At 43.5% G+C, this 16,090-nt stretch overlaps 1 protein-coding gene across 2 annotated transcripts in view; it reads right to left on the bottom strand.

The window, feature by feature from the left end:
* The window catches only part of svep1 (sushi, von Willebrand factor type A, EGF and pentraxin domain containing 1), a 90,877-nt gene that overhangs the window by 8,780 nt on the left and 66,007 nt on the right, over positions 1-16,090 (bottom strand). For both annotated transcript variants that reach the window (XM_038730701.1, XM_038730700.1), the window contains exons 25-41: positions 15,209-15,366; positions 14,359-14,557; positions 14,019-14,194; positions 13,718-13,842; positions 13,449-13,578; positions 13,122-13,292; positions 12,536-12,709; positions 12,320-12,439; positions 12,030-12,206; positions 7,328-7,412; positions 7,015-7,206; positions 6,312-6,479; positions 5,124-5,796; positions 1,928-4,656; positions 1,345-1,579; positions 815-970; positions 103-166 (exon numbers count right to left, since the gene is read on the bottom strand). In XM_038730701.1, the coding sequence (XP_038586629.1) occupies positions 103-166; positions 815-970; positions 1,345-1,579; positions 1,928-4,656; positions 5,124-5,796; positions 6,312-6,479; positions 7,015-7,206; positions 7,328-7,412; positions 12,030-12,206; positions 12,320-12,439; positions 12,536-12,709; positions 13,122-13,292; positions 13,449-13,578; positions 13,718-13,842; positions 14,019-14,194; positions 14,359-14,557; positions 15,209-15,366 (5,732 nt within the window). The remainder of the gene's footprint in view (positions 1-102; positions 167-814; positions 971-1,344; positions 1,580-1,927; positions 4,657-5,123; positions 5,797-6,311; positions 6,480-7,014; positions 7,207-7,327; positions 7,413-12,029; positions 12,207-12,319; positions 12,440-12,535; positions 12,710-13,121; positions 13,293-13,448; positions 13,579-13,717; positions 13,843-14,018; positions 14,195-14,358; positions 14,558-15,208; positions 15,367-16,090) is intronic.

Below are 16,090 nucleotides of genomic sequence, written 5' to 3'. Positions count from 1 at the left end.
AATTACTCATTCATGAAACATTCCTTTACTGACTTGCAACAATAGATTGCATTTTTGACCCAGATGTTTCCTCTTCAGGCCCTCAAATGTAAACAAACCTACCAACACACACTGGCTGGGTGCCACTCCATGTTCTGTCTCCCTGGCAGGTCTGGATAGAGTCTCCCTGTGACAGGAAGAACAAAGTGTAAAGCTACAAGAAAAGCAGATCACCCAAACACAGCAAAGTGTACTCTACCCTATATTGATCTGTAGCAATATCAAGAAACATGATACAATCAAGATATATGATAGATTTTTTAAGACAATGAGTCAGCAGTTTGTCCTCTCTGTATGTGTGTCTTCAGTGTAATAAGGCTGAAGGCACTCATTGTGGCGGTTATTCAAATTGATGAGGCTAGCATATCAGTGGGATAGATATCAGGAATGGAATGACTCAGCTCCTTATGTTTTCTCTGTAACTACACACTACTCATTGCTAAAGAGAAGTCATGTGATTTTCTGTAATCTGATTGTTAGCCATTAGCTTAGTCTGGACAGTCTGCAGTTTAAAAGCACAGTGCAGGAGAGGACATAAAGCCCTCTGTTGTATTATAGGAGAAGAGTGGTCACCATCCCACACAAATTACACATTTTAGGAGTTAAAAAACTTGGTAAAGATGCATTGTTATGGGTGTTTTCTGATACAGCTGTGCTTTTTGATTTTGTTTTTGTGTATGTTTTCAGATGAGGTAATTCATAAACCCATGTTTTCTAATCTTAGCTGCTAAACTACTAAACTCTACAGAAGGAGACTTGGCCTGATGCGCCATACCTTCATGTCAAACCCTGGGAGGCATGAGTACATGACAAAGTCTCCATAGGTGTAGCTGTCCCCCTCTGTGACACCGTGAGAAATCGGAGGTGGTTTCTCACAAACTACAGGCTCACAGGAAACTGAAGAGATGCTTGGCGCCCAACCTCCACCCGGCTTGTCACACAATACAACAGATAGGAAAGCACTATGTTATTTGTGGTTTCTAATTGACATTTTCAGTGGAAAAGAGAGATATTTGTCAATTGCTGCCTCTGTAGAGAGAAATGTCAATAAAATTCAACATTTTAAAAACTATGGTCCCTCTATAACAACAAACAGGCGGGAACTGTCTGTTTCACATCTGAACTTTTCTAAATCTCTAGCCAGGATTTAATTGTCAAAAATGTTAATTAAGAAAGGAGGTCACATCATCTTTGCACATAGCGTGACCAAGAACGTAGTGTTAACCATTATTCAACCAGGCATTCACATTAAGACTAAGACTCAAAGAGACTTAGACAAAAATTAATGACCAAAATCTTTCCTACCTGACACTCAGCTAATGCTGGCCCCTGCAGGAGGAGACCAGGAGTGCAGGAGAGGGTGATGGTGCCTCCGACAGGAGTAAACTCCTTCCCTGTGATTAACACATGGGGGACGGAGAAGTTGGTGGGTAGCAGGCAGGGGGTGGGGCGGCACCGAATGCTGTGTTTGGACCAGGTGCCGTCACTCTGGCAGGAGAGAGAGGCTGACTGTGTGGCTAATTTGTACCCGTCCTCACACCTGGAGAGCAAGAGGTAGAAAATTAAGAAAGTATAGAGGAGACATTCTCGAGAAAAACAGAAAAATCTAACTGTATTAGTCTTTGAAATGGCTCCTAAATAAGTAAAATAAATACACAAAGCAGCCAACAAACATGTCTTTTTTTCCAGACATACAGGTTTCTAAAAAACAAGATTGAGGTCAGGCGATAGACAGCAAGTACACAGACAATGTAATATGCTAAAGTTTCACCTGGTCCCACAAACTTACTGGGACAAGGCACAGGCAATGTGGGGGCTAATGTCCATCAGAAATGCCAGAAAAATAAGATTTTAACACAAATTACAGTAATAAGTGCTAAGTATTTACCTGTATGTAACTTGGTTTGGGAAGGTGAAGGTGTCTCCCACCACCTGAGCGTGGGCGACAGTTGGAGGTTTTCCACAACTCACAGGCTCACAGCTGATTCTGGGTTCCCCCCACCTGCCGTCTCTTCCACAGGAGAGGTGTGGATACCCCTTTGGCTGGTAGCCAGGCCGACACCTGTAAATAACTGTGTCGGAGAAGGTGCTAACGCCACCCTGCAGGACAGTGTTAGGGACTGTAGGCGGGGCGGCATTGCACCTCCCCCGGCTACACAAAGGCACGCCAGGGCTCCACACCCCCCCCTTCTCACACACCGCCTGAGAAGGACCCAGCAGCTTGTAGCCGTCGTCACATTGGAAGTGCACTTGGTCTCCGCAGGCACGGTCGCGACCAAGAACCACCCCGAATTTTACCACGGGGAGGGCACAGACGCAGGGCCGACACTGAGGCACAGTGCCCACCCAGAAGCCCTGAGCGGAGCACCGCAGGATGGGATCTCCAACTATCTCGTAGCCATCAAAGCAGACATACTCCACAATGTCATCGTAGTCGAAGCTGGAGCCGTTCAGGAAGCCGTGACTGATGTCCTCAGGTGGATCACAACTTATGATATCACAGCGTGGTGCAGGTTTGTCCCAAAGTCCATCTGACTGACAAATCTGTGTGGGATCTCCATTAAGTGTGTATCCCTCATCACATTCATACTTTACCTTGCTGTTGAAGCCAAACTCTGACCCCAACACACGCCCATTGGGTATTGGTGAGGGTTTGCCACACTTGGCAGGTACACAGGTAGGAGACTCATGGCTCCAGGTGCCATCAGCCTGGCAAACGCTGACAGATTTCCCTTGTAAGAGGAAACCAGTCTGACAGCTCAGTTCTACCTCGTTATTATATTTGTACTCGTCTCCTTTAAAAGTGATATCACCGGGGACTTTAGGAGGACCACAAGATACAGGCTCACACCAAGGCTTCTGCCCATTCCACTTTCCATCTGCCTTGCAGGCGATAGTGTCCCTACCCTTTAGGACAAATCCAGGAATACACTCATAGCGCAGGACCTCAGGATACACAAAAGCACCTCCGAGAGCTGTGCCATTAGCAACAGCGCCTGGGTCACCACAAGAAACAGGCCGACAAACTGGGGCGTCATTAGTCCACAGTCGACCTGATACACACTGCCTCACAGGCTCGCCCTGCAGCTCAAATCCTTCCTCACAAGTATACCTGACCATACTGCCGAGGGAGGTATCAGTCACATTCACCCAGCCGTGCTCTGGACTGGGTGGTGTTTCACACTCTGCTGGGACGCATGACGGGGCCGTCCCATTCCAGCCTCCGTCCTCCTGACACACCAACCTGGTGGGGCTTGTGATGTCATAACCTTTGTGACAACGGTACTCAATAAACGTCCCATGAAGGAAGCTCAAGTCCATAGGTGAGGCTAATGATCCAGTGTCTTTAGAAGCAGTATCAGAGCCTCCGCCCAGTGGCGTCACCCTTATATATTCCCCAAAGTCAATGTGAGGAGGCAGGCCGCAGTCCGAGGGCACACAGACCGGAACAGAACTAGACCAGCCAAACTCCTCACAGGTCAGATGGTCCTGGCCTACTAGCTGGAAGCCAGGTAAGCAGCTGTAGAAAATAGTGACACCGAAACTGTGATCCTGGCCCTCTACGAATCCGCTGTCAATTGGTTGGGGTGGGGTGCAAGATATCTGCACACAAGCAGGTGGCTCAATATCCCACTCCCCATTGGCCTGGCACACCAGAGTCTCTGGGCCTTGAAGACGATAACCACGACGGCATGAGTAGGTAACACTGTGACCAAACTGGAGTTTTGTATAAACTACTTTTCCATTTGCTATCTGTTTAGGGATTGAGCATTCAATCGGGCGGCAAGAAGGTACCCCTCCAATCCAGAGTCCCTTCTCTCCACAGAGGATAGTAGAGTTTCCCACTAAATTATATCCAGTCTTACAGCTGTACAGGGCTTTGCTGAGGTACATCAGACCCTGGACATCAACGATACCATTAGAAATCTCCACAGGCTGAGGACATTCAACTGGGATACACTCTGGGTAAGGACTGCTCCACTGTCCGCTGGCTAGACAGGACACAGAGCCTTCTTTTCTTAAAGTAAAGCCATCCATGCATGTGTAGCTCACCACGGAGCTGAAAGGGAAAGGGGTAGAGGACGAGTAAGGGCCACCAAATGAGACTTCAGGCGGTGGGCCGCAAAACACCTGCTTACACACTGGAAAAGTGTCGTTCCACTCCTGTGATGGGGTACAGCGGAGGATCCGGGCCCCCTCGAGGACGTAGCCATCTTCGCAGGATAATTCCACTGTTCCAGATTCAGAGTCCAGGCCCTTCAGGACCAGGTGGTTCTCCTCCAGCAGCGGCTCTGGACACTGCACTGGCGAGCAGCGTGGACGCCTCGTCTTATCCCACTTTCCATACTTCAGACAGGTCCAGGTGGCATCCCCGGCCAGCTCGTAACCCTCATCACAGACATACTGCACTTTTCGGCCCACCTGGAAATCCGACCCTGTGTAGTGTCCATGGACGATGTCGGGAGGAGGGTCACAGGTCAAAAGGACACAGCTGGGAGGGTCGTTGTTGGACCACTGGTGGTTGGCTTGGCAAACTCGCTCTGGACGACCAACCAGTCTGTATCCTTCATCACAGGTGTATGTCACCCTGCTGTTGAAGGTGACTCGACCTCTGCTCTATAGGAGAATAAACAGAGTGATACATTTATTTGATATATTTACAATCACTCATGTAACCAAGTGATGAAATATGAAAAGTGTTTTTTTACAGGATGAAGAAAGTAAGACTTAATTTTACACATCTGCAGCTTACCAACAATTTCTAGCAAGTTCCTAGAAATTAGTTCCTCTTTTCACTTGTAATGTGATCATCTCTGTATATTGTCTGTATTATTGTTGATGATATTAATTCATATTTTAAACTCCAAAGATGATGTACCTTTAAGAAGGCGCTGGTATAAAGTATAGAAAGGCACAACAAAAACACAACATCATTTGATAATCTGAGCATTGATTAAAAAGATCCTAAATTTATAAATGTATAAGCAAGCATGATGTACTCCCCCTCTGTTTTGTTATTTACTTTTTATCATAACAAGGACACATGTTTACAGTGTGTGTGAATTCTGGTGTTTGTGGCTCACATGGATTTGGCCATTCTTGAGGGAAGGAGGTTGGGGGCAGGACACAGGTACACAGGTAGGCAGAGCTCCTCCCCACTCTCCATTGGCCTTGCAGGTCCTCCTCTTCTCACCTCGGATTAGGAAGCCTTTTACGCAGGTGTACGCCACCACAGCTCCAAAGCTATAGTTTGTCCCGATCACATAGCCCCGATCAATGCTCTCAGGCCTGGAACACCTCACCGGCACACAGCTGATATCGTACGGCGAAGGCTCCCACTCTCCTCCCATCAGACACCTCAGTGTGGCTACGGTGTTGAGCATGAACCCCTCCTCACATTTATAGGTCACTTCAGTGTTGCTGGCGTATTTGGCTTTGCTGACCGAATCTAAAATTGCATGGGGTAGCTCAGGTGGACGTAGGCAGAAGTTTGCGATGCAGTGAGGGGCCTCCATGCCATCAGGGGGCGCCCACACACCCTGAGCGTTACACACCATCTTAGAGTTGTTGCCAGCAGTGTATCCATCAGTGCAGTAGTAGTTAGCAGTGTCTCCGAACAGCTGGTGGCTCTCGTAGGGCTCGGCGTGGTCGATGTCGGGCGGGGGGCCGCAAGAGCGGGGGACGCACTGGGCGGAGCTGTCACTCCATTGGCCACTTGGCAGACATTCTCTGGTCTCTGGGCCAATCAGAGTGTAGCTGTGAAGAAGACCAAAAGAGATTAGCAAAAAGATAAATAAATCACGCCTCAACATAATCAGATATCAGAATGTCGCCTTTGCCTGCAGCAAATGTAACATCAGGTTTGATTGGTTACTGACATATTTCCAGTCATTAAAAACTTTGCCCTCTAGACTCACTGTTACGCAATGTTAATCAGACAAAGTAATGATCATGCATAGATCTTTTAACAGGTCAAACTGGTTGAATCATCAACATTTGAGGCAAGCATGAAACTTATCACTTCTGTACTTAGTTTTCCTGTTATATAGGAGATGTTTTGTAGAGACTCTTTATTAAACATATATATTATATTTCTTTTACTATAATTAATGACTGTATCGCTGTTGTACCCATGGTGGCTACAGTGAAGAAAGAGGGCTCAAATGCAGAAGCCAAATTTCCCCACGGGCCTTAACAAATATATCTCCGTAGTTTCAACATGCTTGAATTTCAGTTGAGAAAACATAACAATAGACTTCAACCACATTTACCCTTCTTTGCAGACATAGTGCACCTTGTTTCCCAGTTCATAGTTCTCTCCTACGATCACGGCGTCACTCAGGGCCGGAGGCTCGCTGCACAGGACGGTCACACAGCGGGGGACAGGCCCGCTCCACTCCCCTGTTGCTTCACAAACCACTTGCATGGAGCCCTGTGGTCTTCGCACCAACACACAACTTAGTTTACACACTCGCTCTACTGCAATTACAGTGTCAGAGAGATTCATAGAGGGCTACTTGTGAAAACAAATAAATCACAACTGATGACGACATACAAAGTCATACAGAGTTCATAATGTCTTTGGAGGTTGCAACTGCATTGTGCTGAAACAGATTTACCTGAGTCTACAAAGACTTAAAATAAGTAGGACTTATTTCAAGAGAAATTATGTAGGTTATTCACATTTAATAAATTCAGTGGATTCTTTGAAGATTTCACAGGCTTGTTGCTAAATTTAGCTTCTGTGCATCTGTAAATTAGTTGGTGCTGTTGTTTCTTTACAGCACATAGAGTCAATTTTATTGTTACTTCAGCTTAATGTCAACTTCATACTATTCAGCAGTCACAAAAAATTGCAATAAAACTAATCAAAGTAATTAAAATTATCGACAAAATTAGCATTTATGCAATCAACTCATCAAACATCACCAAAAGGCATAAAGAACAGTGCAGCTGGTGGTTCTTTATCCATACCTGTATCCCTCAGCACAGGTATATATGACGGTGGACCTGTATGTGTTTGTGTTGAGGGTGTAGTCGGCGTTCTGGACAGTTGGAGGCCCCCCGCAGGTCACTGGGTGACAGGCAGGTGGTGTACCGCTCCACCGCAGACTGGCGAGACAATGGAACTCATAGGGGACCTGAGGCAGGAAGCCCTTCATACAGCTGAGGAGCATAAAAACCAAGCGTGACACAAAGAGGTTAACAACAACATTTGTAAACACCTTTTGTAATATTCCCTACTGTTATCATTACACATTGGTGTTGCAGGGGATGCAAATGATACCTGAAAGTCACCTTGCTTCCACAGGTGAAGTTGTTTCCCTTCATGATGGAGTTCTCTGGAACAGTTGGTGTCGGGCAGGAGAGGGCTACAGTGCAGCATCGAAGAGATGATTAGTATAGCTGTGAGTAGCTACCTTTATCTTACACACTCGGAGTAGAGATAAATTTACTAATGCATGTTATTGATTATATTTTGGCAAAGACATGGTCTAGGATTAATGCCCCATTACATTTTACACTAATAGGATAAAAGCGCCACACAAGAAAGTATATAAATGGATAGAAGCCAAAGAGTTGTGACTGAGAGGAAGTAGCAATTCAAGGGGAGCACTAATCAAAGGGGTACTTCAGTGATATTACACTTCCACGAAAATGTAGGACACCCGAGAGACAGATAAAAAGAAGAAAAATGATAGAATTGAACCAGCAGAAACCAAGATATCTAGACATTTTCAATGACTGCAAAAGCACTAGATCCTATAGTTCATATGAATCCAACAAATAGTATGTTTTCCTTAAATCCGAGGGACGCTCGCCCTTCTCACACTGAATCTACAAATCAATTTCACCATTTTGTTATAATAGAGCATATTCCACTGCCCGTTTACAGTAAAGTCCGACACGCACAAAGACTGAATGACAGGATGTTTAGTTGGGACTCTCGTTTAATTACTGTTCGCTCACATGCTGCACGTAGCGTTTCACTGGATGTTAATTTATTCATCCTTGCAGCTGACATGAATAAGAAATGAAAATATCGTGAGAGACCGTTACTGTGGTTGTAAAATGTTTTTTTTACCACTTTGCAACAGGGAAATTGTTTTTATAGACTGATTTGAGAAAAATCTTCTCGACCTCTTAAAATAGTCATTTTCATGGTGTTTCAGTTTATTAAAGTGAATTTATTTTAATTTTATTAAATTTATTTTAGATCTTTGGCACATATTTATCTCTCTCTCCCTGCACGTTAGACTTGTGTGCAGTTTACCATTAATCAAACAGTGATACAGATATCTTACTAGGTCCAGCTTAGTAAGATTGCAGTCGTGACTTTTACCTAAAAGTAAAAAGACTGTTTATTCAGACAAGTGCATGTCTGAAAGGGGCTATATGTCTCAATCCCAGACATTCACCTCAGACTTTCGAAAGCTCCCTTCAGAACTACAGAGACATTATACTGCTTTAACTGCTTACACAAGCTACCACTCCTTATGGCGACACACGGTCAGGTACTGTTTGGCACCAGTCTGTCTACCAGTCATATATCCCCATCATGTTATATTTTAAATACTCAGATTACACCACATTAAGACAATTACAAAGTCAGCCTACTATCACCTGAAGAATATATCAAGGATTAAAGGACTTATGTCTCAGCAAGACCTGGAAAAACGTATCCATGCATTTATCTTCAGTTGACTCCACTACTGTAACAGTGTCCTTACAGGGCTCCCTAAGAAATCCATCAGACAGCTGCAGCTGATTCAGAACGCTGCTGCTCGAGTCCTCACTAACACCAAAAAGGTGGATCACATCACTCCAGTTCTGAGGTCTTTACATTGGCTTCCTGCATGTCAAAGAATTGATTTCAAAATCCTGCTGTTTAGTTTATAAAGCACAAAGTGGTTTAGGGACAAAATACATTTCTGATCTTCTGCTTCGTTATGAACCATCCAGACCTCTCAGGTCGTCTGGGGCAGGTTTGCTTTCTGTCCCCAGAGTCAAAACTAAACAAGGAGAAGCAGCGTTCAGTTTTTATGCTCCGTATATCTGGAACAAACTCCCAGATAACTGCAGGTCTGCTGAAACTGTCAGTTCTTTTTAATTAAGACTGAAGACTTTTCTTTTTTACCATAGCTTTTAATTAAATATTTAAGATTTTTCTTTTTACCACTGTCTTTAACTAGTAGATTGATAACTTACACTGCACTGTAACTTTTACTGTCCTGTTTTCCTTTTCTTTGTTTTTAGCTTTTTACCATTGCTTTTAAGAAAATATTTACACAGTGAGAAATGAGTAGGTAACTGAGTGAAAAGATAATGAGAGTGAGATTGAACAGAGTGAAGGAAGTTGTCTTAAATCTCACACCTGAGTGATTTGCAGGAACCTCTGTCCACCTGTGAACGCGCAAGTGGGTCCAGAGTATAACTGGATTAAAGCGGCCTGCAGACAGACATGTCCTGGTTTCTCTGTGGTGTCCGAGGGTTTTTGGAGTTTCAGTGGACCCAAAGATTGCTATGGAACCGAGTACAGACTAGCTAGATAGAGTAGATTAAGTGTACTTCTCTGTTTATTCTCTTTTCAAAATAATTGTAACTCAGTTATGTGCTCAACCCCTCAGCCTGTTTTTATTTTCCATTTAACTCTTTTAACCCTGATTGTACACTGCACTGTAACTTTTATATTTTAACTTTAATAATTTATTTATCTTTTGTTTCTGTTGTTTGTAACACACAGGGGGAAAAAATCAAAATCAAATTCAGCTGTTTTGATTTTGGCAGAGAACATCATGCAGGTGCCTCCTGCGTTTCAGATGACATACAGAGTTCCACTTTTAACTGAGTCAACGTAACAGATTGGCACAGTCTGCAGGTGCTGAGTAAGTCAGTTCCCCTTTCACTATGAGCAAGAATGTGGCTCAGAGCCAATGGAGGTGCTGCAGTGGTCAGGCCTTTCAGCCTGCTGCATAGTGGAAGACAAAAAGGCAGCTGCATATTTAATCACCCCTTCAGTGCTCCGTGGGTCGGGCACGTTGCATAATGTGTGTTTGTGAAGTATACATGCGTGTGTATTTGTGTCTGTACTATTTGCCTGTGTATGTGTGTCCATGCATCCACAATATCTCATCCACAAGAGTGAGCTTGTGTGTGTTTACCTGAAGGGTATCAGTGCTCCTGCTATTTGCATAAAAATAAAAGACTGTGATTATATCTGTGTAGTTTCATTTGTGTGTTGCTCAGATCCTACTGGCTCTTAGCAGCTGAATACTTTGATGAGGAAACTCAAATAGAATAACCATCCAACGAAGGTTAAAATCAAGGGCAACTGGACTTGGTGTTGCTGTGACGACAGTCGTGACGACAGTCGTTACAGCAACAGCAACAAGGAACACTAACGAACCAGCGGTATCGATGACCCGGGATAACGACCCCACTGAGGTTAAATAGCTGAGTTTCCCTGCCAGTCAGTCAGAACTGAAGAAGTCCTTTGGATGAGGGACGAAACGTCTTCCAGTAGCTTCAACCAAGTCCAGTTGCCCTTGATTTTAACCTTCGTTGGATAACTATGACCTGGATGATCTTCATAGACATATAGAATAACTACAGTACTTCAATGGCTCCAATACTAATGAATCCATTCCCACTGAGGTTGTTCACTGAGCTGGTCAATAAGGTGTGTTTAGGTGTGATTGTACATTTATAACATCATTATTATTATTATTATTACATTTATTTCTTGTTTATGTGAGTGTATCTGTGTTTCATGTTAGCCTGAAATCAACCTGTAATATTCATGTTACGTTTTAGATGAAACTCTCTTTAGTGGAAGATTGTAAGCAAAACCCAGTGGTGGAACGCATGAACCAAATAAAAAATTATACCAACTGTGAGTGTTATGAATGCAAAAGCTTTATGTATAACAGGGAATCAAAATGTTTAAATGCATTCTGACTGCGGTCACACCAAAAACCACACAGCACCTTTCCCACACATGAGGGGAACGTGGTTAATGTGACCACTCAGACCACTAGGACTACTGATTCGGCTGAGAAATACTCATAAACCCCAAACATGACACATGAATAAAATGTATATCAAGTACTGTATCTTTAACATATTTAAAGGATAAGGCGATATTCTGTAGTTTTCTTATTGTCATCAAATCCCCTGACTGAGGCCCTCAGCCACAAGCCCATTTGTCAACCATGATGACAAATTAAGTATTTTCCTAACACGGCCGCCACTGAAGTTTGTTTGGTTGGGGATTATTTACATCTGCAGATTACAGCATGTATTTACAGCAGCAGGGCAGTGACTGTGATTCAAGGTAATCCATGCAAATGTTTAACACTCTGGCTTATTGATGTGTTTTTAATAATACTTTTGGGAGACTAACGCACAAAGCAATGAGCTCTATCAGACATTGGCTACATAGACAATATTAAGTGAGATCAATTCACTGTTGTTTTTGGTCTTTTCATGGGCTATATAATGTCTATCAACAGCCTTAACCTCATTAAACTCTGGATACACTTACTTTTCCTTTCATTTTATGAAGAAGGAAAATGGCCCCCTCTTGTGGTGGGAGGTTATAAAAATTAAGCTGGTTTGGAAAGGCTGTAAAACTGGCTTAGATGGGTTGCTTTTTAATGTTTAATATTTTAGTTCATAGTTATTTTTTAATATTTAAATATTTGCTTACATGATCTTATAAAAGTACTTATCTAAGATACTCCACAACAGAAGTTAATTGTAAAAAACACATATAGAATCTAAAACTCAACAACTTACTGTAGTGTGACTTCATCACTATTGCTAAATATCCCTTAAGAAGTGTCGTGCATGCAACCTAAATATAGTGAGGATACATTTTTAAATTTCAGTTATTTAATTAAAAGCCCAACATTTAGCTGACTTCAGAATATGATTCTTAGTACAGCGTCTCCACTGTGATGGCATGACATGACCACTCAACCCCTCACCTCTGCAGTATGGGGCTGGATCGTCCCAGCTTCCAGTCTCTAGGCAGCGGAGGCGAGACGAGCCTATAAGCTCATAGCCGTCCTGACAGCCAAAGACAACCTCACCGCCCATCAGAAAGTTGCTGCCGTCTCTGTGACCGAACTCTGGAGACCCGGGGTTCTCACACTTCACTGGCTCTGGCAGGAACACAAACACACGTAACAAATAGGTTTATATATGGACAGATAAAATGTGTCAATGTATAAAATGTTTAACAGCACTGCTTGCTTGTGGAGCTGCGTCTTGTTACCTGTGCAGTTTTTTCCCTCTCCACTATACGGGTGGACACAGGTGCAGGTGTAGGAGCCCTCCGTGTTCTGACAACTAGCGTGTTCATCACAGTCAGATCCCAGAGCACACTCATCCACATCTAAACACAAACGCACATAACACAAATATTTTGTCAATCTTCCAAACAGGATTATTTTTCCCACATGTCACTGATTCAAAAAGTCAAATGAAGTACCCAGACAGGCTGGTGGATTTCCTCCCCACTTCCCACTGTTGCTGCAGTGCACCTTGGTGTCTCCCAGCAGGTAAAAGCCAGCGTCACACTGATAGACCACAGAGCTGCCGGCATGGAAGTCCGTCCCCTGAAACAAGCCGTTTTCCAGAGGACGAGGTGGCCCGCAGGACACTCCTGTTACACACACAGAGGACAGAGAAATACTATCAAGGATCTAACTCCCACAGGCTCGCTACCTATAGCTGTAAGCTTTTTTTTGTGTATGTCACATGTACAATACAGTAATACCACATATCCATCTGCTGCAGGAGGAATGTATGTTACGTGTCTTACCAGTGTTAGCCAGGGACGTGTTTGATAAAAAAGCTGAAGCATTAAAAATGTTTCAGGAAGCTAAAATTATCACTTAAGATTTCTATATGAGAACATAAAAAATTTCCACACTCAGGATTTGTCAAATGTTTTAGGTTTGTTTTTGTCATCACAGAAATTTACTCGGCAAACACAACAAATCAAAAACAAACATATGGTAAGATATGACTCATTTACATTTCAAATCGCAGAACAGTTTGTATCTCTGGCTTACGTTCACAGCTGGGCAGAGGGTGACTCCACTCTCCTTTATTTTGGCACTGTAGCACCGGCTCCCCCAACAGGTAGAAGCCGGGATCACAGGACAGCTGGACCTGGGCCCCGGGGCTCACCTCCACAGTGGAGGCGTGCAGGTGTGGCACTGCATTCTCCAGCTTGGGGCAATCTGGAGAGACCAGGAATGGTTTTCAGTGATGGAGACAGAGCCTAGAAAGGCTAAGAGCACGCATGGTAGTATTACAAGTATTCTCGTAGCAAATACAGAAAGTTTATCATTGAAGGTAATACACTGTGTGCTTAAGACTTGTGGAGCGTCTCTTACCAGCACAGAAAATGCTGTTCAGGTTTACTTTGACTCGCCCCACAACCCCGCTGAGGAAGTCTGGCCAGGCGAGGACGTTCCCTCTGTGGTTCACGTGGGAGGCTGGACAGCTGCTGGACAGGACCTTGATCTACAGTATATAGGTGGGGAAGATCAGTTGTTATATCTGTTTAAATATATATTTTATGACTGTGTTACATGTTAAATTACCTGGTTTCATAGACGTGGGTATATGTGGCATTTAACAGGAACACAATTACTACATCTACCTGTTGAGGAGTGAGAACACGATCCCAGATGTTGAGCTGACTGATGGAGCCGACAAAGGATTCGACAGGGTTGAATCCCTCGCCCCTCTGATCCTGGTCCTGACCTAACACCAGCGCCCCACCACCTATAGGACACATGTTTAAAGGTCAGAGGTTAACGAGATGTCAGTGAGAAATTATTCTCCTTGTCTACTGGGTTACTTTGTTCAGAAACATCCAACGCTGTTTTATTGAAGCTAATTATTTCTGGATATGGAAAACTTATGGCAGAAAGGTGACCAGGTCGAGGATAGCACTACACCTGGGATAGTGGTGCCGACTGACAGGCCTTTGCCTCCATCTGAAGGCTTCCCATTGATGTAGATTCTCCAGTCACCATCCCAGCTCCTCCAGGACACCCCGATGTGGTACCACAGACCCGTGTTCACTGCAGGACAGTCAGTGATCCGCTCTTTACCATTCACATACAGCACCCACCTGGAGGGAGGGAGAACCACGGGAAGAAAGCATTATTATAGGTATAGGATAGGTAGATTAAACATAATGGTACTTCTTTATTGCCCATACTCTGTTTCATGTGTACTGTATGGACTAATACAGTTTATGTGCATTTATATTCTCTTGACTGTTACATCACTGACCCATTGTAGTCTATGAGAAGGAAAGCGTTGTCACTGCCCTCCACGGCGTAAGAGACAGGTGTGCCATAATTGGTGGTGTCCGATGACCTCATCCAAAAGGTGCAGGTGATCTCCGTCAGCGCCGGCATCACTCCATCCATCATTACATAGCCATGGATACCAGACACCTCAAAGTCCAGGTTGAAGGCCGCAGACATCTCTGATAGGACAGAAAAGACATTTACATTAATGGGTGATTTTTTAAATTAAATTAAATTATTACTGTGACTGGTTCATCTTGTGCATGAGTGATTACAAACCTGTGGGTCAGGACCTCACAAGGGGTCACAAGATCAATGTGTGGGATCCTGAGATGTTTACAGAATCAGACAAAACTTATTTCTGACTTTTCTCTTTGTTTCTACTTCTAACTTCAAAATAGATGCAGCTGGGTAGACATTGCTTCAGTTTATGTCTACATGCTTTATTTATATATATAAAAGGAATTTTTTTTGTCTCACTAGACAGTTTTTGATTTAAATCCCCCAATTTCTGCCTTGCACTCTGACAAGTTTTGAAAAGAACCCTTTAAAAGATCACAACCCATAGAAATAATTTGGCAAATACTAAAACACCTTAATGAACAATTGTGAACATAAAGAGGGTTACCATGTGTTTGAGTAGCATTTTAAATGTGTTAAATCAGAAAAGTAGACACATAAAAGAGACCAACATGCAAAAGAAAAAGGTCTATGCTAATGCACGCCCTTGTTGTGCTTCAATGGTGGTTTTAACTGACACATTTACATCAGTTATCTCTCTTTCCCTCCTCTAGAGTTGCCTTGGTGATGTGTAATCTGTCCTATAGTACCTGTCTCACACCTGGTTCCGTTGAACCCAGGGAGGCAGCGGCAGGTGTAGGACCCCAGACCATCCATGCAGCTGGCCCCGTTCACACAGGGGTTAGGGTCGCACTCGTCCACGTCCACCTCACAGATGCGGCCACGGTAGCCCTCCACACACTGACACCTGAGAGAGGGAAGGAAGACACTGTAAGACAATACCACTTACAGGTAAACACTACAACATAACAACAAAGGGCATCGTGCAACAATGTTTTCAATCAAACCTTCCTCTGTCATGGTTAATGAAACGTACTGTATCTGTAGATAGTCAACTGTGGAAATAAACTCTTTTTGAGATGATGATAACATTTTCTGCTGAACTGCATGTAAGTGGTGTGACATCCCCATCTCATGTTCTGCACTGTGAGCTAGAGAGGGGGGAAATCCTCTTCCCTCCACGCTCCTCATTATTTTTGTTTCTTTCACCATACAACACTCCACTCACTATTCTCTCAAGCATGCATACCTTCTGACATGACTGACCAACTGATTATCACACTTCATATGATTATTTGAACATTAAGTTGTTTCTGTTTGTGTAAAAATAAAAGTAATGGCACCTTTGCTGCAGTTTTGTGTCACTGTACTATTCTTTTTTGTTGCGATTTTGAGCCAGCCGTGACAGTGGGTGTATTGTGTTATTATATAAAGCTGCATTCTCAGTGTTGTTATTCATTTTTCATTCAACCAATTCAGCGAGGAAAATACTTACTATATACTGTATATCACATAATACAACTTTAGAGGTTATTTAAGAACAGTTTTTAGTTAAAGGTTTCCTCAGTGACCTAATAATTTCAGTCAGATTTCTGAGTTTCTCTGAGCATGCTGCATCTGAAAAATGTCTG

This window comes from Micropterus salmoides, unplaced genomic scaffold, assembly GCF_014851395.1.
Source record: "Micropterus salmoides isolate LMB-PRFRI ecotype aquatic unplaced genomic scaffold, ASM1485139v1 Ms_hic_scaffold_2, whole genome shotgun sequence".
Lineage (NCBI taxonomy): Eukaryota > Metazoa > Chordata > Actinopteri > Centrarchiformes > Centrarchidae > Micropterus > Micropterus salmoides.
This window is presented reverse-complemented; position numbering and strand designations above follow the sequence as displayed.